Source organism: Globicephala melas, chromosome 3, assembly GCF_963455315.2.
Source record: "Globicephala melas chromosome 3, mGloMel1.2, whole genome shotgun sequence".
NCBI classification, from domain to species: Eukaryota; Metazoa; Chordata; class Mammalia; order Artiodactyla; family Delphinidae; genus Globicephala; species Globicephala melas.
Window position 1 is genome coordinate 109,735,319 of NC_083316.1, and position 27,154 is coordinate 109,762,472.

Sequence of the window (27,154 nt, forward strand, 5' to 3'; positions counted from 1 at the left end):
AGTCTGGGTCAGCGCCAGCAAGTTCACCTAGAAATGAGGCACATGAATGTGAGTGAGTGGTATGTATTACTGTCTATTATTGTTATTTGTTTATGAAAGTTAAAAAAAATTGGATGGTAATGCTAGCAAAGAATTTTTATCAAAAACACAGAAATTTAATTTGTATAACAAACAGTTTATAACGCCAAAACAATGAATCTCAATGGCAGCAGTTACTCCCCTGCCCAGAATGTTTTAGAAGTTTGTGGGGGACATTTCTGGTTCACTTGAGGACGCTATTAGTATTCATAGGCAGGGGCCTGGGATACTAAACACCTTGAAATGAAATGGGTCACAGTCAATGAACTGTCCCATGCAACTCTGAAAGTCCTACCAGATATTAACATGGGTGAAAAAATAATTTATAATTACCTGAATCTAAACCCTAACTCTATTGTACATATGAAGACTAAGTGCTTTCCCATGGTAATAATAATAATATAGGAATGCAGGAAAACTGAGGAAAGAACTACTTTATTTTCCTCAGAACTCTACCAAGAGCTAGTTACTATTTTAAAAGACCATGTCATTGACAGTAACACCAATCAAGATGTTTAGATCACCAATACAACATACTTATAATAGTCTGCATTTGTAGCTGCTACAATCATAACGATTATATATGCTTCTGACTACTTCATTATGTCATTGAGTATGATCACATCTAAGCATTTATATATTGAAATACAAGTACTTTATTTTTTAATTAATTTTATTCTTTTATATTATAATAGGGCAGTATATTGATAATTTTTAAATTATGTGTGTAGATAGATTTCATCATCTATGAAATTTATTTCAGATAGTCAAAGGGGCATTACAAGATATATGTTATAAAAAAGGGGCATTGGGTCTAATGTGGTTGAGAACCATTGACAAGACTGTTCCTGAGAATAAATCTGATCTATAATTACTGTTACAAAAATGGAAAATCTGTCCAAATGATTTTTATTCTAATAATCTATGCAATAAAATAATAAACTTTTAAAAGGTAAAAAGCACAGAATTAAAGTATCCATCAAAACCAAAGATGACAACTAGCAAAAATGAAACTTATCTCTATATTTGCTGTCTACACATTATCATTATAGATTAAGTCTTCATTAAGGTCCAACAAACACAAATAATACCTAAGCCTGTAATATACTGCTCCAAAAGCTCAGCTTATATAGTAAACTTAAAAAGAAAAAAAGCTAAAATGTATTGAATACTTTATTACATGTCAATCAATGATTTTAAAACTTTGTATTAATTTGTTAATGTTGGCAATAATCCTATAAAGTAGATACTTTTATGATTTCCATTTTCATGTGGCAAAGCTAAGGCTCATAGAGGGTAAGTAACTTGCTTAAGAACTCAGAGCCAGAATTCAAGCTAAGATGGTAAAACCTCAGAAATCACCCTTTAATCCTTAATCCACCTACCTGCGACATGAGCAAGTCAGGAAACCCCTCTAGGTTTCATTTTTTTACAATAACAAAACTGAACTGCTAAAAGATTAAATGAAATAAAGTATGTGCTACTGCCACAATTTACTGTACTGAATGCCTACTGCCACATTATAAAAGCTTAGTAATAGTAGTTGCTGTTGTTCTAAGTGTATTCTACACCATTCTACAATGGTGACTACTCTTACCATTATTCTCTAATTATTTTACTGACAATGCAATTTCTATCAAAATTCCAATGTTAATATTTTAAAGGCTAACCATTTGTCTCATACACTAAACCTAGTGTCTCATACACTATATTAATATATTTGGCAATAGTTACTAATCATTTACCACATGACTCAGCAACCCTGCTTCAGGAATTTATCCTCAGATATACTTGCACATGTATGAAATGCTGTATGTACAAGGCTATTTAGCACAGAATTGTGTGTAACAGCAAAAGATCTTAAACAACCCAAGTGTTCATCAACAGAGGGCTGGCTAAATAAATTAAAATTATGTGCATACAAAGGATATTATGAACCTTTAAAAAAAAAAAGGAATGAGGAAGCTTTCTCTGTACTGATGTGGAAAAACTGCCACAATCCATTGTTCAATGAAAAAAGCAAAGTGCAATGAGGGGAAAATAGTCTTTTCAATAAATGGTGCTGAGATAACTGGATATTCCATAGGCAAAAGTGAAGTTGGTCCTCTACCTCACATGGTACATAAAAAATTAACTCAAAATGAATCAAAGACATAAATATAAGAGCTAAAACTATAAAACTCTTAGAAGAAAACACAGGCATACATCTTCATGACCTTGGATGAAGCAATGATTTCCTAGATACTACACCAAAAAGCACAAGCAACAAAACTTAATATAGATAAACCAGACATGATGAAAATTTTAAATTTTTATGTCCAAAGGACACCATCAAGATAGTGAAAAGACAATCCCACAGATGGGAGAATATTTTTGTAAATCCATATATCTGTTAACAAACTTGTATCTAGAATATATAAAGAATTATTACAACTCAATAACAAAAAGACAAAGACCCAATTAAAAATGAGCAATGGATCCAAACTGAAATTTATCCAAAGAAGATACACAAATGGCGTGAAAAGATATTCATCATCATTAGCCATCAGGGAAATGAAAATCAAGCCCACAAATGAAATACCACTTTATACCCTCTAAAATGGCTATAAAAAAGACAGATAATAATAAGTGTTGATGAGGATGTAGAGAAACTGGACTCCTCTTACATTGCTGATAGGAATGTAAAATGGTACAGCCACTGTGGGAAACAGTCTGGCAGTTCCTAAAAATACAGTTACCACATTATCTAACAATTCCATTCACTGATATATAACCAAGAGAAATGAAAAAATATACAGTTCAAAGATATTGCAGGTTCAGTTCCAGACCACCATAATAAACTTAGTACCATGAATTTTTTGGTTACTCATTGCATATAAAAGTTACGTTTACACTATATTGTAGTCTATTAAGTGTGCAACAGCATTATGTTTAAAAAAATGTATGTACCTTAATTTCAAAATACTTCATTGCTAAAAAATGCTAACATCACCTGAGTCTTCAGTGAGTCATAATTTTTTTGCTGGTGGAGAGTTTAAAATATTGCAAGAATTACCAAAATGTGGCACAGAGACATGAAGTAAGTAAATGCTGCTGGAAAAATGAAGCTGAACAGATCTGTTTGATGCAGGTTGCCACAAACCTTCATTTTGTAAAAAACACAGTATCTGCAAAGCATAATAAAGTGAAGCACCATAAAACGAGGTATGCGTGTATTCATATAAAAACATGTACAGCTGTTAAAACAAAACAAAAACACGAAATACTGATTCATGCTACAACATGGGTGAATCTTGAAAACATTATACTAAGTGAAAGAAGCCAGACATAAAAGACCACAATTGTATGATTCCATTTAAATGAAATGGCCAGAATAGGCAAGTCCATAGAGACAAAAAGTAAATTATGGGTTACCAGGAGGGAGAGGGGGAATGGTGAGTGGCTCCTAATGGCCATGGAGTTTCTTTCTGGAGTAATGAAAATGTTCTAGAATTAGATAGTGGTGATGGTTGCATAACTTTCTGAATATACTAAGAATCACTAAATTGTACACTTTAAAAGGATGAATATTATGCTATGTAAATTATATCTCAATTAAAAAATAATGAATGTGAATCAGCTATACTTGTCAGTTAAAACCATAATGTACCAATTCACAAATTCTGTGATTATCTGACATTTATGCATATCATCTCACAGTTCCCTTTTCTAAGATGCTGGATGAAAGTAGTCTTTAGTGCTAATCTATTACCCAGAAGTATACAAACTAGAGTTTCTCAATCAGAAAGTGTGGTTTTTCCTTCAGGTAAAAGAAAGACTGAAAACACAAGTATTCATGACTACATTCATGATTAGTCTTAATACCTATATTTTTGACACTTTAAAAACTTCTGACTTAAAATAAATTCTGGAGTACTCTCGGGCATTCATACCAGAGAATGAAAATTTACATTTGCAAAAAAATCTGTGTTAATATTCATAGTGGCCTTACTCATAATAGCCCAAAACTGTATACAGCCCAGATGTCCTTCAACAGGTGAATGGTTAAATACGCCATGCAATATTACTCAGTAATAAAAATGAATGAACAATCGATACATGCAACAACTTGGATGAATCTCTAGGGAGTTATGCCAAGTGAAAAAAGACAATTCCAAAAGGTTACATATTGTATGTTTATATTTACATAACATTTTGAAATGACAAAACTGTAGAAATGGAAAGTAGATCAGGGGTTGTCAGGGGTTAGGGATGGGGACAGAGGGGAGTGGTCACAGGAGAGGTGGATGTGGTTATAAAAGGGCAACATAAGGCATATCTGAGATGTTTAGTACCTTGCTGTGGTAGTGGATATACCAATCTCCACATGATAAAACAGTATACAACACAAATGACTACAAGAAAAACTGGGGGCATTTGAATGAGATCTGTGGATTGCATCAAGGTCAATATCATGGTTGTGATATTGCATTATAGCTTTGTAAAATGTTACCACTGGGGAAAACTGTGTGAAGGGTAATCTCTCTGTATTATTTCTTACAACTGCATATGAATTTACACTTATCTCAATAAAAAATTTAATTAAAAAAATGATGCGGGGCTTCCCTGGTGGCGCAGTGGTTGAGAGTCCGCCTGCCGATGCAGGGGACGTGGGTTTGTGCCCCGGTCCGGGAAGATCCCACATGCTGCGGAGCAGCTGGGCCCATGAACCATGGCCGCTGAGCCTGTGCGTCCGGAGCCTGTGCTCCGCAACGGGAGAGGCCTGCGTACCAAAAAAAAAAAAAAAAATGGTGCATATCAATGTATACAGTGTCCTACTTTTGGAGTAAAAATAAAATTGTATTTGTTTGTATTTACATAAAGAACACTAAAAGGATACTGAAAGTGGTTATCTTAGGGTGGGGAGAAATGAGGTAGGAACAAGACTTTCCAATGCATAAATGTTTAAAATACTTTTATTTTTGTACTATGTTATATTACACGGTCAAAAAATAAGTAAAATATTTAAAGTAACTTTGTTCAAAAAAGAGCTTAATTTACTACACATTCTAATGCTTTGGAAAATGCTCCAATTTCAATTATCCATACCTCTAACCTCTGTGTCTGATCCTTGCCCAAAAGGTCACGAACTTCTTCATTATATATTTCCAAATAAGACACTCGAACCAAAAATCTGTAATAAAACATCATTAAAAAAAAAACAGTGAAATATTAGAACAGTTTTTTAAATGTGTTTATAAAATTTATACGTCTTTCTTATGCTTGTACTTCTCAATATTAGAAAATATTAAGAATTCTCTTTTACCTTGTATCACCCTCTGCTTTTGCAATATGACCAAATATGTGAGCAAATGAATTTGGAATGATTCCTCTAAGTTCAGGAACAGCTCGAACACCTTCCATGGTAAAAGTTTTACCTGTTCCAGTTTGTCCATATGCAAAAATAGTCCCTGAAAATGACGAAGAGAATCAATCACTTCACAGAGTCATGCTACAGACCAATAGCTCTTAAAATTAATTCCTTTGACACCGTGATGCAATTTCTAGCCTGGATTTAAAGTTTATTCTTGTACAAATTTCACCTTTATTATCAGCAATTACAAGATGTACTGTATGCCACATGAGCATAGCACTGTTAAAGAACTAGAGTCAATGAAATAAATACAAAATCTGATACTTTAGCTAATCATAAGAAATTTCTTAAAATGTGTATATTAATTACTTAATGTGGACGTTAAATTGGAGAAGGTAGTATAATTACAGCAAGAGAACACAGGTTCTAGAATAGAAAGACCTCAACGTGAATCCACACATCTGCCATTTTTCAGAGACTTGACCTTAGAAAGTATATACCCAGAGATTATCTCCTCAATGGCAAAATGGGGATAAGAATGAATACTCTAGGGAGGGAGGGAGACGCAAGAGGGAAGAGATACGGGAACATACGTATATGTATAACTGATTCATTTTGTTATAAAGCAGAAACTAACACACCATTGTAAAGCAATTATACCCCAATAAAGATGTTTTAAAAAAAAAAAGAATGAATACTCTACATTGATAGTAAGAACCAAATGAAACAATTTACTTCAAGTGACCAACATGACGCCTGGCAAATGGTAGTTTTTTTCTTCTTATTCCTAAAATAAGTACATTATTTCGAAATAAAATGTTTTAAGTAACAGTTGTAAGGAATAGGGGGAATTAACAAAAAAAGGTGACAATACAATTATTATAAGTGATTACAGATACAACTTAAAATTTTCTAAATAGCCAAATTCATTCACTCAACAAATACTACACACCTGTGTCTGGCATTGTGCTAGGCACCGGGGACACAATGACAAACAAGACAAACACAATCTTTAATCTTATACTATGTCATCTTGGGGAGGACATACTAGCCAAATAATTATAAGCAGGATGAGTGTTGGGAAATGAGAAACACGGAGTTCTAGATGAGAGTAAGGGACATAATCTGGGCAGGAGAACTGATGAAGGAGGAAAGGGGAAGAGGTCAGGGAAGGCTTTCCAGAAGAGGTAAGGTTTAAGATACGATCTGATATATAAGCAAGAGTTAGATAGGAACAGAGTGGACAGCCAGAGGCAAAAAAGAGAATGGAGATTTTGAAGAAATGTAATGAGACCAGAATGGAAGAAACAGAGATGGAAAAGGACAGTGGATGCAGATACAGCTAAAGAAATTAACAGGGGCCTAATCACGCAGGACGATGAAGAACATCTTAAGGCTTTTAGAGCTTATGCTAAAAACAAAGTGAAGCCATAGAATGATTTTTCAGAGGAGTGACATCATAGTCACTTTGGCTATACTGTATACGAAGAATTGGAAGAAAGCAAGAGGAGACGTGAAGAAATAAGTTAGAGGGCTGAAGTAGTTAGCCAGATGAGAGATGGTGCTGACAATAAATAGAAGGGGATGAGAAAGGTAGAAGGATTTCAGAGATATTTAACAGTAGGATGTCAGAGAGATTTAACAGAATCAAGAGGACCTGGAAAATAGTCGTAAGGGGACCAGGGAAAAGGAAGAATTGAGGGTGACTTTCAATTTCTGGCTTGACCAAAGGGATGTATGGCTACGCCATGTACTGAGATGGTGAACAACACTAGAAGAAATAACAGTTTGAAAGGGAAGATCGTGAATTTAGTTTGGGGGTACTGAGCTTTAAGTCTACAATACACCCAAATGGATGTGTCAAGCAAGCAGGAGGATGGATGAGATTCATTTGCCACTGAAGCCATGGAGGTGGATGAGATTTCCTCAGGAGACAGTATAGTATGAGAAGATAGCCTAGAAAGTGACAGCATAAATGAAAAACGTTTCTCAACTACTACCACTCTATTCAGTTAACAACAACTTATCGTCATTTTTGGACTTTCTATGAAAATAAATTAATCACAACAGAAACCATTTTTATACATGGGAATAATTAAAAAGTCTTAATTTTTTTCTAACTCACTAAATATTTCAAACTCTTGCGTTAAGAATACAACTTACCGCATTCCAAGGAGCTGAAAATATCATGAACTCATATACTGCATTTTAGAAAAGACACCACAGCTACCACTTACTGATCATTTGCTAGGTGCTATGTCATGTACTTTACATGCATTCCTATTTAATTTTCACCCCAATCCTAAGAGCTAGGCAATGTTTATATTCCCCCAGTTTAGTTGAGGAAACAAAGGTTGAGTTACTTGCTCAATGACATAATAAGTGGTAGAAGCAAGATCTGAACACACTCCAGTTGGCTCCATAGCCCATGTTTTTTACCAGTATGTAATGACCAAAAAGAAATTTGAGCTCAAAATTAATACCTAATGCAATTTCTATGAATGCATTAAATATATGAATATTACTAATTTAAAAAGGATATTAAGTAACTAGAGAAAGAAGAACAAACAAAACCCAAAGTTAGTAGAAGGAAAAAATCATAAAGATCAAAGCAGAAATAAATGAAACAGAGAGAAACAAAATAGAAAAGATCAATCAAACTAAAAGCTGGTTCCTCTGAAAAGATAAACAAAATTGATAAACCTGTAGCCAGACTCAACAAGAAAAAAAGGGAGAGGGCTCAAATCAATAAAATTAGAAATGAAAAAAGAGAAGTTACAATGGACACCACAGAAATACAAAGGATTATAAGAGACTTCTATAAGCAACTATATGTCAATAAATGGTCAATCTAGAAGAAATGGATAAACATATAACCTTCCAAGACTGAACCAGGAAGAAACAGAAAATATGAACAGACCAATCACAAGTACTGAAATCAACACTGATTTTAAAACTGCCAACAAACAAAAGTCCAGGACCTGATGGCTTCACAGGTGAATTCTACCATACATTTAGAGAAAAGTTAACACCTATCCTTCTGAAACTCTTCCCAAAAATCGCAGAGGAAGGAACACTCCCAAACTCATTCTATGAGGCCACCATCACCCTGACACCAAAACCAAACAAAGATACCACAAAAAAAAGAAATAGGCCAATATCACTGATGAACATAGATGCAAAAATCCTCGACAAAATACTAGTAAACTGAATCCAACGATACATTAAAAGGATCATAAGCCACGATCAAGTGGGATTTATCCCCGGGATGCAAGGATTCTTCAACATCCACAAATCAATCAGTGTGATACACACATTAATAAACTGAAGAATAAAAACCATATGATCAGCCGCCGATTCCAGAGCCGAGGTCGCCACTGCAGCCACCGATTCTGCCGCCGCCGCCGCCACCACTGCAGCCACCGCTGGAGTAATGGGCTTGGGAAGGAAGCGGTCACCACGCCCGGAGCTCCGCTAGTGTCTTTGTCCCCTGCAGTCCTCCCACAGGAATGACCATGGATAAAAGTGAGCTGGTACAGAAAGGCAAACTCGCCGAGCAGGCAGAGCGCTACGATGACATGGCTGCGGCCGTGAAGGCAGTCATGGAGCAGGGGCACGAGCTCTCAAATGAGGAGAGGAAACTGCTGTCTGTTGTTTACAAGAACATGGTCGGTGCCCACCGTTCTTCCTGGCGTGTCATCTCCAGCATCAAACAGAAAACAGAGAGGAACGAGAAGAAGCAGCAGATGTGCAAAGAATACCATGAGAAGATCAAGGCAGAGCTGCAGGACATCTGCAACAATGTTCTGGAGCTGTTGGACAAGTACCTTATTCCCAATGCTACACAACCAGAAAGTAAGGTGTTCTACTTGAAAAGGAAAGGCGATTATTTTAGATATCTTTCTGAGGTGGCATCTAGAGACAATAAACAAACCACTGTGTCAAACTCCCAGCAGGCTTACCAGGAAGCATTTGAAATTAGTAAGAAAGAAATGCAGCCTACACACCCAATTCAACTGAGCCTGGCACTTAAGTTCTCCATCTTTTACTACGAGATTCTACACTCTCTTGAAAAGGCTTGCAGCCTGGCAAAAACAGCATTTGATTAAGCGATTGCTGAATTGGACACACTGAATGAAGAGTCTTACAAAGACAGCATCCTGATCATGCAGTTGCTTAGGGACAATCTCACTCTGTGGACGTCGGAAAACCAGGGAGACGAAGGAGATGCTGGGGAGGGAGAGAACTAATGTCTGTCATGCCCTGTGATCTCTTCAGTGTCACTCTGTACCCTCCACGTATATCCTTTTGTGCAATTAAAAAACAAAAAGAATCATACGTCAACTTTCAGTTTTTCACAGCCTCAGTCTAGCAAAAATGGTCCATGGGATAAGCAGCTGGTATTTGTATCTAAAACTCAGATTGGTCACATAAATGCCACGGCATTCTGAAGTTTTGATTTGGATTAACATTGACAGGAATACTGTGTGTTTAATTTTTTAAAAAAACAATACTGTGATTATGGGGTTTTGTAATTTAGCAGCACTCTTACTGGTAGAAAACAAAATAGACATGAATTATGTGTAACTTTTTGGAAAGTTTAATTCAATTCAAAACAGTCACTGAAATACAGTTCCATTGTAAAGTTGTACAGAAAGTTATAGAGATTATATTGTGACACTGGGACTTGGAGTGAGAAACCTCTAGTTTGGCATTCGAGTTTCATGGTAATTCACAGTGATTCTGCCTGTTCTGTTCAGGGCTTGTAGACACTTGACCCATTGGGGCTGCTGCCACTCAAAAGTTCACGACTGCGGATGGCCACAGTGTCTTCCTCTGAGGAAAGCTGAAGCCAGAAATTAACATTCTTGGTGGCAGATAACTGGGTTATGACACCATGCAAAGGTCCAGTGCTCATAGAACACACGCGACTCCAACCCCTTTCCTACAGCAGCATGTTACTGACTGGCAGCTTGTGCTTCCGTAGTGGAATCTGTTTTCCCTGTAACCACGAGCTCAAGAAGGAAAAAAAAAGCCATGTATCTTACTACTGGCCTTATCTGTTTCCTGGGTAACACCTCTAAGAATAATGTTCTGCAGAGACTGCCTTTCACTTGAGGAGTAAGTACTCAGTCTTTGGGTTCTTCCTAGCTCGGGGCTTTAAAATTTTGAAATCTAAACATTCTTTCCCACTGTCCTTTTTGACTATTGATTTTGGTTTTCTCTTCTCTCTCTAAATTTGTCCTTCTTCTTCCTTACATTTTCTTCTTTGTGCATTCTCTTTGCCTTTTGTTCACGGTTTAGTACTAGATGAGCGGGACAGGGGGCCTGGAGGGGGTGAGGGATGTTGGTGAGTACTTCAGTGAGCCAGCCTTGCTACAGAGAGTTGAAAAGAGCTTCCTGCATCTCAGCTCTGTCTTCTTCCAGTTCTCAGAACGGTGGTTGCTCTTCAGTCACACCAAGATCTGACTCAAAAACGTATTTTTAAATATCCATGGTTTCTCCTTATATTGCAGCCAGACCTGATAATGCTTGTTAGCACCTGTCACCAGCTCTCCCAAGTGTATCCATCCCATCAAGCTCAGAGACACGTTTCAACAAGACCCTATAATGCAGGGAAGTTGCATGAACACTGTGATGGGGAGAGTTGGGAATAGCCAGGCCTAGCAGTCTCACAGTATCCCCCTCCCTCCCCTGAACATTTCCCATAGCCATAGTGTCCATCTGTTTGTCCATCTGCTGAAATGAGAAACATTCATGCACTGATTTCAAACAAACCAAAAGGGAAAAAAAGAAAAAATCCCTCTTCTTTCTAGCTGAACAAAAATGTGCAGTTAATACTTGGCACTTGAAAACACAGTAGTGAATGTAGAACGAGCCTGTCTGTATATCTGGTAGCTCTCTCTCGCTTTTTCCTCACCAGTATTCTGCCTCATGTTTGCTTCTGTGATGGTTATATTGCCTAGCAAGCACACCTGTAGGTGTGAAAATAGTATAGCAAAAAAGAAAAAACCCTGGTTATTGATGTACTCGATCTGTGTATGTCTTTTAAACAGTTCTAGTTTCCACCTTACACGAATAAACAGGAAAACTGTAAAAACTCAAAAGTGAAAAAAAAAATTTTATCAGTTAAAAAAAAACATATGATCATCTCAACAGATGCAGAGAAAGCTTTTGACAAAATTCAAAACCCATTTATGATAAAAACTCTCCAGAAGTCGGCACAGAGAGAACTTACCTCAACATAATAAAGGCCATGTATAACAAACCCACAGCTAACATCATTCTCGACAGTGAAAAGCTAAAAGAACTTCCTCTAAAATCAGGAACAAGACAAGGATGCCCACTCTGACCACTTTTTTCAACACAGTTTTGGAAGTCTTAGCCACGGCAATCACAGAAGAAAAATAAATAAAAGGAATCCAAATTGGAAAAGAAGAAGTAAAACTGTCACTGTTTGCAGATGACATGATACTATACATAAAAAATCCTAAAGATGCTACCAGAAAACTACTAGAGCTCATCAATGAATTCAGTAAAGTTGCAGGATACAAAATTAATATGCGGAAATCTTGCATTTCTACACACTAACAATGAAAGATCAGAAAGAGAAATTAAGGAAACAATCCCATTTACCATCACATCAAAAAGAATAAAATACCTAGGAATAAACCTACCTAAGGAGCCAACAGACCTGTACTCAGAAAACTATAGATATTGATGAAAGAAATCAAAGATGACACAAACAGATGGAGAGATATACCATGTTCTTGAATTTGAAGAATCAATATTGTCAAAATGACTATACTACCCAAAGCAATCAACAGATTCATTGCAATCCCTATCAAATTACCAATGGCATTTTTCACAGAACTAGAACAAAATATTTTTTTAATTTGTATAGAAACACAAAAGACCCCGAATAGACAAAGCAATCCTGAGAAAAATAAATGAGCTGGAGGAATTGGGCTCCTTGACTTCAGACTATACTACAAAGCTACAGTCATCAAAACAGTATGGTACTGGCACAGAAACAGAAATACAGATCAATGGAACAGGATAGAAAGCCCAGAGATAAACCCATGCACCTATGATCAATTAATCTATGACAAAGGAGGCAAGACTATACAATGGAGAAAAGACAGTCTCTTCAAAAAGTGGTGCTGGGAAAACTGGACAACTACATGTAAAAGAATGAAATTAGAACATTCTTCAACACCATACACAAAAATAAACTCAAAATGGATTAAAGACCTAAATGTAAAGCTGAGTACTATAAAACTCTTAGAGGAAAACATAGGCAGAACACTCTGAAATAAATTGCAGCAAGATTTTTTTGGATCCACCTCCCAATGAAAATAAAAACAAAAATAAATAAATGGGACCTAATGAAACTTAAAAACTTTTGCACAGCAAAGGAAACCATAAACAAAATGAAAAGACAACTTACAGAATGGGAGAAAATATTTGCAAATGAAGCGACCAACAAGGGATTACTCTCCAAAATATACAAACAGCTCATGCAGTTCTGTGTCAAAAAAATAAACAACCCAACCAAAAAATGGGCAGAAGACCTAAATAGACAGTTCTCCAAAGACATACAGATGGCCAAATAGCACATGAAAAGGTGCTCAATATTGCTAGTTTTTAGAGAACTGCATATCAAAACTACAATGAAGTATCACCCCACACCGGTCAGAATGGCTATCATCAGAAAGTCTACAAACAGTAGATGCTGGAGAGGGTGTGCAGAAAAGAGAACCCTCCTACACTGTTGGTGGTAATGTAAATTGGTACAGGCACTATGGAAAACAGTATGGAGATTCCTTAAAAAACTAAACATAGGAACTTCCCTGGCAGTCCAGTGGCTAGGACTTCACCTTCCAATGCAGGGGGTGCAGGTTCAATCCCTGGTCAGGAAGCTGGGATCCCACATGCCTCATGGCCAAAAAACCAAAACATAAAACAGAAGCAATATTGTAACAAATTCAATAAAGACGTTAAAAAGGGTCCACATCAAAAAAAAAAAAAAAAAAACCTAAAAATAGAACTACCATACAATCCAGTGATCCCATTCCTGGGCATATATCCAGAGAAAACCATCATTCGAAAAGATATATGCACCCCAATGTTAACTGCAGCACCATTTACAATAGTCAAGACATGGAAGCAATCTAAATCTCCATCAACAGAGGAATGGATAAAAAAGATGGGGTACATATATACAATGGAATATTACTCAGCCATAAAAAAGAATGAAACAATGCCATTTGCAGCAACATAGATGGACCTAGAGATTATCATACTAAGTGAAGTCAGAGAAAGACAAATATCATATGATATCACTTCTATGTGGAATCTAAAAAAAAATTATACAAATGAACTTATTTACAAAACAGGAACAGACTCACAGACTTCAGAAACAAACTTATGGTTACCAAAGGGGAAACATGGTGAGGAGGGATAAATTATGAGTTTGGGATTAACATATACATATACTATATATATAAAATAGATAATCAACAAGGACATACTGTATAGCACAGGGAGCTCTACGCAATATTCTGTAATAATCTATATGGGAAAAGAATTTGAAACAGAATGGATATATGTATATGTATAACTGAATCACTTTGCTGTACACCTGAAACTAACACAACATTGTAAATCAACTATACTCCAATATAAAATAAAAATTAAATTTTTTTTTAATGAAAAGGTTACTAATTTACTATATTAGAGCTGAGAAAGGAGGACCAGGAATCCCCTAAAATTAAAGAATCTCATCTTATTTTCAGAGATGAAGAGTCCAAATTTCTAGTTTTTAAATGCCAAACTTAACAAAATCTAATGCTATCATTTTGTTCAATATGAACTTCTTTTAAAATGTTAGTTTTTAAAAACTAAAAATGACCTGAAATTTTACCCAGTCTCCTCGTTTCCAAATTATATATTTAAAATGGCAGAAGGTCCACCAAAAAACCTACATGTGGATATTTATAGCAGCTTTATTCATAAGTGCCAAAACTTGGAAGCAACCAAGATGTCCTTCAGTAGGCAGGTTAACAGATAAACAGTTCATAAGGACAATGGAATATTATTCACTGATAAAAAGAGATGAGTTAACAAACCACGAAAAGGCATGGAGGAAACCTAAGTGCATGTTACTAAGTGAAAGTTATCTATCTGAAAAGGCAACGTACTATATAGAGTGAAACAATTTTGTATGATACTACAATGGTGGATACATGTCATTATATATTTGTCCAAACCCACAGAATGTACAAAACCTAGAGTGAACCCTAATGTAAACTATGGGCTCTGGATGATAATGATGTGTCAATACAGGGTCATCAATTTTAACAAATGTAACCATTATGGTGCAGGATGTTGACAGTGGAGGAGGTTGTGCATTCTGGGGACTAGGGATATATGGGAACTCTCTGTACTTTGCTCAATTTTACTGTGAACATAAAATTGCGCTAAAAATAGTTTATTAATTAAATAAAACTTTTTCAAATGGTAGAAGGATTATGTACTTGTAATTTACAGTCCAAACAGTTACAGCTAAACTACATTTGAATAATGCACAGTAAACTGCATTATATATTACAGAATTCTATGGGACTTCCCTGGTGGTCCAGTGGTTAAGATTCCATGCTCCCAATGCAGGGGGCACGGGTTTGATCCCTGGTCAGGGAACTAATATCCCATGTGCAGCACAGCACAGCCAAATAAATAAATAAACAAACAAACAAATATGGAATAGAACAAACAATCCAGAAATAAGCCCACACATTTGTGGTCAGTTGAATTTTGACAAAAGCACCTAGTTAATTCAATAGGGAAAGAACAGTCTTCTCAACAAATGGTGCTGGAACAACTGGATATCCATAGGCAACGAGGGAAAAAAAGGGGGCAGAGGGTAGAAAAAAAGAAAAAAACTCAGACCCTCACCTCACACCATATATAAAAATTAACTCAAAATGGACCAGAGACTTAAATGTAAGACCTAAAATGTTTACAACTTCTAGATAAAAACATAAGAGAAAATCTTTGTGGTCTTGGATTTGGAAAAAATTTCTGAGCTATGTCACCAAAAGCATGTGATAAAAGAAAACTTGATAGCTGAACTTAATCAAAATACAAAACTTTTCCCTTCAAAAAAAACACCACTAAGAAAATGAAAAGACAAGCCACAGACTGGGAAAAATATTTTCTGATCACAGATATGAATCCAGAATATATAAAGAGCATGACTCAATAATAAGAACACAGGCAACCAATTTTTAAAATGGGTAAGATATTTTAAGAGATATTTTACCAAGAAGACATACAAATGTCCAATAAGTACACAAACAGATGTTCAATGTTGTTAATCATTAGGGAAATACAAGTTAAAACAATGAGATACCACTACAGATCCTGTAGAATAGCTATAATTAAAAAGAACGAGAGTCTAAATGTTGGTGAAGATGTGAAGAAACTGGAACTCTCATACCATACTGCTGGGAAAAAAGTAGTACAATCTGTGGAAAACAGATTTCCACTGTGGAAAACGGTTTTGCAGTTTCTTCAAAAGATAAACATACATTAACCATAAGACCCAGCAATTTCACTCCTACGTATCTATCGAAGAGAAACTTTGAAACGTATCTGCACAATGACTTATAAAAGAATGTTCCTGGGACTTCCCTGGTGGTCCAGTGGTTCAGAATCAGTCTTGCAATGCAGGGGATGCTGGTTCGATCCCTGGTTGGGGAACTAAGATCCCTCATGCTGTGGGGCAACTAAGCCCAATGCACCACAACTACTGAGCCCACGTGCCACAATCAGAGAGCCCACGCACCACAACTAATGAGCCCACGTGCTCTGGAGCCCACATGCCACAACTAGAGAGACGTCCATGCACCACAAAGAGCCTGTGTGCCGCAACTAAGACCCGACAGAGCCAAAAAATAAATACATATTTTAAAGAAAAGAATGTTCCTAACAGCATTATTCTTAACAGCCAAAAAACTGCAATCATTCAAATTCTCATCAAAGATCATAAAAAGTGGTATATTCATACCATGGAATACAACTCAACAATAACAAGGAACTACTGATACATGCAACAACATGGATGGCCCTCAAAAATATTACACTAAGTCAAAGAAATCAGATAAAGACAAAATAGTGTCCGATCTGATTTATATGAAATTTTGAGGAAAGGCAAAACTGTAGACAGAAAGCAGGTCCATGGTTGCCTGGGGGTGAGACTGTAAATGGACATAAAAGAACTTGTGGGGACTTGAGGGAAGATGGCGGAAGAGTAAGACGCGGAGATCACCTTCCTCTCCACAGATACACCAGAAATACATCTACGCGTGGAACAACTCCTACGGAGCACCTACTGAACGCTGGCAGAAGACCTCAGACCTCCCAAAAGGCAAGGAACCCCCCACGTACCTGGTTAGGGCAAAAGAAAAAACTAAACAGAGACAAAAGGATAGGGACGGGTCCTGCACCAGCGCGAGAGAGCTGTGAAGGAGGAAAAGTGTCCACACACTAGGAAGCCCCTTCGCGGGTGGAGACTTCGGGAGGCGGAGTGGGGGAGCTTGGGAGCCGCGGAGGAGAGCACAGCAACAGGGGTGCGGAGGGCAAAGCGGACAGATTCCAGCGCAGAGGATCGGGCCGACCGGCACTCACCAGCCGAGAGGCTTGTCTGCTCGCCCGCCGCGGCGGGCGGGACTGGGAGCTGAGGCTCCGGCTTTTGTCGGAGCGCCGGGAGAGGACTGAGGTTGGCGGCGTGAACACAGCCTGCAGGGCGTTGGTGCGCCGCGGCTGGCCGGGAGAGAGTCCGGGGAGGGGTCTGGACCTGCCGAAGAGGCAAGAGACTTTTACGTCCCTCTTTGTTTCCTGGTGCACGAGGAGAGGGGATTAAGAACGCTGCTTGAGAGAGCTCCAGGGACGGGCGCGAGCCGCGGCTAAGAGTGCAGAGCCCAGAGACGGACATGGGACGCTAAGGCCGCTGCTGCCGCCGCCAGGAGGCCTGTGTGCGAACACAGGTCACTAGCCACACGCCCTTCCGGGGAGCCTGTGCAGCCCGCCACTGCCAGGGTCCCGGGATCCAGGGACGGCTCCCCCGGGAGAGCGCACGGCGCGCCTCAGGCTGCAGCGTCACGCCGGCCTCTGCCGCTGCAGGCCCGCCCCGCACTCCGTGACCCTCCCTACCCCCGGCCTGGGTGAGCCAGAGCCTCCGAATCAGCGGCTCCTTTAACCCCGTCCTGTCTGAGCAAAGAACAGACGCCCTCCGGCGACCTACACGCACAGGCGGGGCCAAATCCAAAGCTGAGCCCCTGGGAACTGTGAGAACAAAGAAGAGAAAGGGAAATCTCTCCCAGCAGCCTCAGAAGCAGCGGATTAAAGCTCCACAATCAACTTGATATACCCTGCATCTGTGGAATACCTGAATAGACAACGAATCATCCCAAATTAAGGAGCCCTGTGGATGAAAGGATCTTGGAGCTGCAGCCAGGACTCAGTGCTGTGCCTCTGAGGTGGGAGAGCCAACTTCAGGACACTGGTCCACAAGAGGCCTCCCAGCTGCACATAATATCAAACAGCAAAAATCTCGGAGAGATCTCCATCTCAACGCCAGCACCCAGCTTCACTCAACGACCAGCAAGCTACAGTGCTGGACATCCTATGCCAAACAACTAGCAAGACAGGAACACAACACCACCCATTAGCAGAGAGGCTGCCCAAAATCATAATAAATCTACAGACACCCCAAAACACACCACCAGACGTGGACCTGCCCACCAGAAAGACAAGATCCAGCCTCATCCACCAGAACACAGGCACTAGTACCCTCCACCAGGAAGCCTACACAACCCACTGAACCAACCTTAGCCACTGGGGACAGACACAAAAAACAACAGGAACTACGAACCTTCAGCCTGCAAAACGGAGACCCCAAACACAGTAAGATAAGCAAAATGAAAAGACAGAAAATCACACAGCAGATGAAGGAGCAAGATAAAAACCCACCAGACCTAACAAATGAAGAGGAAATAGGCAGTCTACCTGAAAAAGAATTCAGAATAATGATAGTGAGGTTGATCCGAAATCTTGGAGATAGAATGGACAATAGAATGGACAAATTGCAAGAATCAGTTAACAAGGACCTAGAAGAACTAAAGATGAAACAAGCAACGATGAACAACACAATAAATGAAATTAAAAGTACTCTAGATGGGATCAATAGCAGAATAACTGAGGCAGAAGAACGAATAAGTGACCTGGAAGATAAAATAGTGGAAATAACTACTGCAGAGCAGAATAAAGAAAAAAGAATGAAAAGAACTGAGGACAGTCTCAGAGACCTCTGGGACAACATTAAACGCACCAACATTCGAATTATAGGGGTTCCAGAAGAAGAACAGAAAAAGAAAGGGACTGAGAAAATATTTGAAGAGATTATAGTTGAAAACTTCCCTAATATGGGAAAGGAAATAGTTAATCAAGTCCAGGAAGCACAGAGAGTCCCATACAGGATAAATCCAAGGAGAAATACGCCAAGACACATATTAATCAAACTGTCAAAAATTAAATACAAAGAAAACATATTAAAAGCAGCAAGGGAAAAACAACAAATAACACACAAGGGAATCCCCATAAGGTTAACAGCTGATCTTTCAGCAGAAACTCTGCAAGCCAGAAGGGAGTGGCAGGACATATTGAAAGTGTTGAAGGAGAAAAACCTGCAACCAAGATTACTCTACCCAGCAAGGATCTCATTCAGATTTGATGGAGAAATTAAAACCTTTACAGACAAGCAAAAGCTGAGAGACTTCAGCACCACCAAACCAGCTCTACAACAACTCCTAAAGGAACTTTTCTAGGCAAGAAACACAAAAGAAGGAAAGGACCTACAATAACGAACTCAAAACAATTAAGAATATGGGAATAGGAACACACATATCGATAATTACCTTAAATGTAAATGGACTAAATGCTCCCACCAAAAGACACAGATTGGCTGAATGGATACAAAAACAAGACCCATATATTTGCTGTCTACAAGAGACCCACTTCAGACCTAGAGACACATACAGACTGAAAGTAAGGGGATGGAAAAAGGTATTTCATGCAAATGGAAACCAAAAGAAAGATGGAGTAGCAATTCTCGTATCAGACAAAATAGACTTTAAAACAAAGACTATTAGAAGAGACAAAGAAGGACACTACATAATGATCAAGGGATCGATCCAAGAGGAAGATATAACAATTGTAAATATTTATGCACCCAACATAGGTGCACCTCAATACATAAGGCAAATACTGACAACCATAAAAGGGGAAATCGACAGTAACACATTCATAGTAGGGGACTTTAACACCCCACTTTCACCAATGGACAGATCATCCAAAATGAAAATAAATAAGGAAACACAAGCTTTAAATGATACATTAAACGAGATGGAGTTAATTGATATTTATAGGACATTCCATCCAAAAACAACAGAATACACATTTTTCTCAAGTGCTCATGGAACATTCTCCAGGATAGATCATATCTTGGGTCACAAATCAAGCCTTGGTAAATTTAAGAAAATTGAAATTGTATCAAGTATCTTTTCTGACCACAACGCCATGAGACTAGATATCAATTACAGGAAAAGATCTGTAAAAAATACAAACACATGGAGGCTAAACAATACACTACTTAATAACGAAGCGATCACTGAAGAAATCAAAGAGGAAATCAAAAAATACCTAGAAACAAATGACAATGGAGACACAACGACCCAAAACCTGTGGGATGCAGCAAAAGCAGTTCTAAGGGGGAAGTTTATAGCAATACAAGCCCACCTTAGGAAGCAGGAAACATTTCGAATAAACAACCTAACCTTGCACCTCAAGCAATTAGAGAAAGAAGAACAAAAAAACCCCAAAGCTAGCAGAAGGAGAGAAATAATAAAAATCAGATCAGAAATAAATGAAAAAGAAATGAAGGAAACAATAGCAAAGATCAATAAAACTAAAACCTGGTTCTTTGAGAAGATAAACAAAATAGATAAACCACTAGCCAGACTCATCAAGAAAAAAAGGGAGAAGACTCAAATCAATAGAATTAGAAATGAAAAAGGAGAGGTAACAACTGACACTGCAGAAATAAAAGAGATCATGAGAGATTACTACAAGCAACTCTATGCCAATAAAATGGACAATCTGGAAGAAATGGACAAATTCTTAGAAATGCACAACCTGCCAAGACTGAATCAGGAAGAAATAGAAAATATGAACAGACCAATCACAAGCACTGAAATTGAAACTGTGATTAAAAATCTTCCAACAAAGAAAAGCCCAGGACCAGATGGCTTCACAGGCGAATTCTATCAAACATTTAGAGAAGAGCTAACACCTATCCTTCTCAAACTCTTCCAAAATATAGCAGAGGGAGGAACACTCCCAAACTCCTTCTACGAGGCCACCATCACCTTGATACCAAAACCAGACAAGGATGTCACAAAGAAAGAAAACTACAGGCCAATATCACTGATGAGCATAGATGCAAAAATCCTCAACAAAATACTAGCAAACAGAATCCAACAGCACATTAAAAGGATCATACACCATGATCAAGTGGGGTTTATTCCAGGAATGCAAGGATTCTTCAATATACGCAAATCTATCAATGTGATAAACCATATTAACAAACTGAAGGAGAAAAACCATATGATCATCTCAATAGATGCAGAGAAAGCTTTTGACAAAATTCAACACCCATTTATGATAAAAACCCTGCAGAAAGTAGGCATAGAGGGAACTTTCCTCAACATAATAAAGGCCATATATGACAAGCCCACAGCAAACATCATCCTTAATGGTGAAAAACTGAAAGCATTTCCACTAAGATCAGGAACAAGACAAGGTTGCCCACTCTCACCACTCTTATTCAACATAGTTTTGGAAGTTTTAGCCACAGCAATCAGAGAAGAAAAGGAAATAAAAGGAATCCAAATCGGAAAAGAAGAAGTAAAGCTGTCACTGTTTGCAGATGACATGATACTATACATAGAGAACCCTAAAGATGCTACCAGAAAACTACTAGAGCTAATCAATGAATTTGGTAAAGTGGCAGGATACAAAATTAATGCACAGAAATCTCTGGCATTCCTATATACAAATGATGAAAAATCTGAAAGTGAAATCAAGAAAACACTCCCATTTACCATTGCAACAAAAAGAATAAAATATCTAGGAATAAACCTACCTAAGGAGACAAAAGATCTGTATGCAGAAAATTATAAGACACTGATGAAAGAAATTAAAGATGATACAAATAGATGGAGAGATATACCATGTTCTTGGATTGGAAGAATCAACATTGTGAAAATGACTCTACTACCCAAAGCAATCTACAGATTCAATGCAATCCCTATCAAACTACCACTGGCATTTTTCACAGAACTAGAACAAAAAATTTTGCAATTTGTATGGAAACACAAAAGACCCCGAATAGCCAAAGCAATCTTGAGAACGAAAGAAGGAACTGGAGGAATCAGGCTCCCAGATTTCAGACTATACTACAAAGCTACAGTTATCAAGACGGTATGGTACTGGCACAAAAACAGAAAGATAGATCAATGGAACAGGATAGAAAGCCCAGAGATAAACCCACGCACATATGATCACCTTATCTTTGACAAAGGAGGCAGAAATGTACAGTGGAGAAAGGACAGCCTATTCAATAAGTGGTGCTGGGAAAACTGGACAGCTACATGTAAAAGTATGAAATTAGATCACTCCCTAACACCATACACAAAAATAAGCTCAAAATGGATTAAAGACCTAAATGTAAGGCCAGAAACTATCAAACTCTTAGAGGAAAACATAGGCAGAACACTCTATGACATAAATCACAGCAAGGTCCTTTTTGACCCACCTCCTAGAGAAATGGAAATAAAAACAAGAGTAAACAAGTGGGACCTAATGAAACTTAAAAGCTTTTGTGCAGCAAAGGAAACCATAAAGAAGACCAAAAGACAACCCTCAGAATGGGAGAAAATATTTGCAAATGAAGCAACTGACAAAGGATTGAGCTCCAAAATTTATAAGCAGCTCATGCAGCTTAATAACAAAAAAACAAACAACCCAATCCAAAAATGGGCAGACGACCTAAATAGACATTTCTCCAAAGAAGATATACAGAGTGCCAACAAACACATGAAAGAATGCTCAACATCACTAATCATGAGAGAAATGCAAATCAAAACTACAATGAGATATCATCTCACACCAGTCAGAATGGCCATCATCAAAAACTCTAGAAACAATAAATGCTGGAAAGGGTGTGGAGAAAAGGGAACCCTCTTACACTGTTGGTGGGAATGTAAATTGATACAGCCACTGTGGAGAACAGTATGGAGGTTCCTTAAAAAGCTACAAATAGAACTACCATATGACCCAGCAATCCCACTACTGGGCATATACCCTGAGAAAACCATAATTCAAAAAGAGTCATGTACCAAAATGTTCATTGCAGCTATATTTACAATAGCCCAGAGATGGAAACAACCTAAGTGTCCATCATCGGATGAATGGATAAAGAAGATGTGGCACATATATACAATGGAGTATTACTCAGCCATAAAAAGAGACGAAATTGAGCTATTTGTAATGAGGTGGATAGACCTAGAGTCTGTCATACAGAGTGAAGTAAGTCAGAAAGAGAGAGACAAATACCGTATGCTAACACATATATATGGAATTTAAAAAAAAAAAATGTCATGAAAAACCTAGGGTTGAAACAGGAATAAAGACACAGACTTACTAGAGAATGGACTTGAGGATATGGGGAGGGGGAAGGGTAAACGGTGACAAAGCGATAAAGAGGCATGGACATATATACACTACCAAACGTAAGGTAGATAGCTAGTGGGAAGCAGCCGCATAGCACAGGGAGATCAGCTCAGTGCTTTGTGACCGCCTGGAGGGGTGGGATAGGGAGGGTGGGAGGGAGGGAGACGCAAGCGGGAAGAGATATGGGAATATATGTATATATATAACTGATTCATTTTGTTGTGAAGCTGAAACTAACATACCATTGTAAAGCAATTATACTCCAATAAAGATGTTAAAAAAAAAAAAAAAGAACTTGTGGGGGTGATAAAACTGATGGTTTCACAACTGTATGTATTTACTAAAACTTAAACTGTACAATTCGATTGCACAATTACAGTGGGTGAATTCACTGGGTATTATTAATAGCTTGATAAAAGTTGTTTAAAAGTAAACTACAGGGGAGAGGAGTCAAGATGGCGGTGTGGAAAGACACAGAGTTAGCACCTCCCCACAACTAATGAGCCTGCTGGCCGCTGGTGGAGGACTCTGACACCCAAGGAGACAGGAGGAACCCCAAAGTGAACCGGTAGGACGTACGGGGACCAAAGCGGGGAGAAGTGGAGGCAAGACAACGTCAGCACCTCTGAGGCCATGGAGATCAGGAGAGGCAAGTGGGAGGCGCCCTCCAGGAGGAGCATAAAAGGAGCAGAAGGTGACTGCCCCGCCCACTTGGGCATGGGGAGTCTGCTGAGCTCCCAGGCCAGTCCCCTCCAATCCAAAGCCCCCTCCAGGCTGCATAGGTCCTGGTGGCATAGGAGGGAGGCCAGGGAGATCAGGAGAGGCAGGTGGGAGGGGCCCTCCCAGAACACAGACTGAGAAGCAGGAGAGGAGGGTGTTTGCCCCACCGACTCGAGCCCAGGAAGCCTGCTAGGCTCCCAGGTAAGGTCCCCTGCCCTCTAAGACCAGGATGGGGGGCACTCCTGGCCCCCTCCTGTTCCTTGAGCCTAAGCCCAACCCCCACAGCCCTCGGGGCCTTTTCCAGCCCCATAGGTCCTGAGCACTGGCCCTGCCCACCACCCAAACCTCACCCTTGATAGGCCCCACTCTCCACAGCCAAGTCCTTCCCCCTCCCCGTTTTTTTTATTTTCTTTCCTACCTCCTTTTTCAGTATTGTGGTACTGAGTTACCTTCCGGTTGTTGATTCATCTATATTTTTATTTTTATATTCTTTCTAACATATCTGTTAGTTTCCTAGTCTAATTTTATGTTTTACTTTGTTATTTTTCTCTTTAAAAAAATTTTTTTTAGCCACCCACGTGGTTTGCAGGATCTTGATTTGCAAGCCTGGGGTCAGGGGGAAGCTCCTGTGGTAGGAGCTCCAAGTCCGAACCACTAGACTAACAGAGAACCTCAGACCCCAGGAAATGTTCATCAGAGTGAGGTCTCACAGAGTTCCTCATCTCAGCACCAAGACCCAGCTCTACCCAATAGCCTACAAACTACAGTGTGGGAAGCCTCAGGCCAAACAACCTGTAAAACAGGAACACAATCCCCTCTTTAAAAAAAAAAAAAGAAATGGCAAAAAATATGTCATAGATGAAGGAGCAAGGTAAAAACCTACAAGACCAAATAAATGAAGAGGAAATAGGCAATCTACCTGAAAAAGAATTCAGAGTAATGATAGTAAAGATGATCCAGAATGTCAGAAATAGAATGGAGACACAGATTGAGAAAATACAAGAAATGTTTAATAAAGATCTAGAAGAATTAAAGAACAAACAGAGATGAACAACACAATAACTGAAATGAAAAATACACTAGAAGGAATCAATAACAGAATAACGGAGGCAGAAGAACGAATAAGTGAGGTGGAAGACAAAATGATGGAAATTAACTGCCAAAGGGCAGAATAAAGAAAAAAGAATGAAAAGAATTGAGGACAGTCTCAGAGACCTCTGGGACAACACAAACACACCAACATTCAAATTATACGGGTCCAAGAAGAAGAAGAGAAAAAGAAACGGTCTGAGAAAATACTTGAAGAGATTATAGTGGAAAACTTCCCTAACATGGGAAAGGAAATAGTCACCCAGGTCCAGGAAGCACAGAAAGTCCCATACAGGATAAACCCTAGGAGAAACACACCAAGACACATATTAATCAAACTAATAAAAATTAAATTCAAAGAAAAAATATTAAAAACAGCGAGGAAAAAACAAAAAATAACATAAAAAGGAATCCCCATAAGGTTATCGGCTGATTTTTCAGCAGAAACTCTGTAGGCCAGAAGGGAGTGGCAGGATATACTTAAAGTGATGAAAGAGAAAAACCTACAACCAAGATTACTCTACCCAGCAAGGATCTCATTCAGGTTTGATGGAGAAATCAAAAGCTTTTCAGACAAACAAAAGCTAAGAGAATTCAGCACCACCAAACCAACTTTACAACAAATGCTAAAAAAGATTCTCTAAGTCGGAAACACAAGAGAAGAAAAAAACCAACAAAAACAAACCCAAAACGATTAAGAAAATGGTAATAGGAACATATATATCAATAGTAATCTTGAATGTAAATGGATTAAATGCCCCAACCAAAAGACACACACTGGCTGAATGGATACAACAACAAGTCCCATATATACGCTGTCTACAAGAGACCCACTTCAGACCTAGGGACACAAACAGACTGAAAGTGAAGGGATGGAAAAAGATATTCCATGCAAATGGAAATCAAAAGAAAGCTAGAGTAGCAATACTCAGATAAAATAGACTTTAAAATAAAAACTGTTACAAGAGATAAGGAGGGACGCTACATAATGATCAAAGGATCAATCCAAGAAGAAGATATAACAATTATAAATGTTTATGCATCCAACATAGGAGCACCTCAATACAAAAGGCAACTGCTAACAACCATGAAAGGAGAAATCGACAGTAACCCAGTAATAGTGGGGAACTTTAACACCTTACTTACACCAATGGACAGATCATCCAAACAGAAAATAAATAAGGAAACACAAGCTTTAAATGACACAACAGACCAGATAGATTTAAGTGATATTTACAGAACATTCCATCCAAAAAAAACAGAATACACATTTTTCTCTAGTGCACATGGAACATTCTCCAGGACAGATCACATCTTGGGTCACAAATCAAGCCTTGGAAAATTTAAGAAAATTGAAATCGTATCAAGCATCTTTTCTGATCACAACGCTGAGACTGGAAATCAATTACAAGAAAAAAACTGTAAGAAAAACAAATATATGCAGGCTAAACAGTGCACTACTAAATAACCGAGAGATCACTGAAGAAATCAAAGAAGAAATAAAAAAATACATAGAAACAAATGACAACCCAAAACCTACGGGATGCAGCAAAAGCAGTTCTAAGAGGGAAGTTTACAGCAATTCAATCTCATCTCAAGAAACAAGAAAAATCTCAAATAAACAATCTAACCCTACACTTCAATCAACTAGAGAAAGAAGAACAAAGAAAACCCAAAGTCAGTAGAAAGAAAGAAATCATAAAGATCAGAGCAGAAATAAATGAAACAGAAATAAAGAAAACAATAGCAAAGATCAATAAAACTAAAAGATTCTTTGAGAAGATAAACAAAATTGATAAACCCTTAGCCAGACTCGTCAAGAAAAAAAGGGAGAGGATGCAAGTCAATAAAATTAGAAATGAAAAAGGAGAAATCACAACTGACACTGCAGAAATACAAAGGATTATAAGAGACTACTACAAACAACTACATGCCAATAAAATGCACAACCACGAAGAAATGAACAAATTCTTGGAAAGGTACAATTTTCCAAGACTGAACCAGGAAGAATTAGAAAATATAAACAGACATATCACAAGTAATGAAACTGAAACAGTAATT

The 27,154-nt window shown here is 38.2% G+C and overlaps 1 protein-coding gene and 1 pseudogene across 2 annotated transcripts in view; one reads left to right on the plus strand and one right to left on the minus strand.

Annotated features, from left to right (window-relative positions):
* The window catches only part of KIF3A (kinesin family member 3A), an 88,172-nt gene that overhangs the window by 46,803 nt on the left and 14,215 nt on the right, over window positions 1-27,154 (minus strand). For both annotated transcript variants that reach the window (XM_060296205.1, XM_030869667.2), the window contains exons 3-4: window positions 5,384-5,528; window positions 5,167-5,251 (exon numbers count right to left, since the gene is read on the minus strand). In XM_060296205.1, the coding sequence (XP_060152188.1) occupies window positions 5,167-5,251; window positions 5,384-5,528 (230 nt within the window). The remainder of the gene's footprint in view (window positions 1-5,166; window positions 5,252-5,383; window positions 5,529-27,154) is intronic.
* LOC115860149 (14-3-3 protein beta/alpha-like) lies at window positions 8,941-9,728 on the plus strand (annotated as a pseudogene).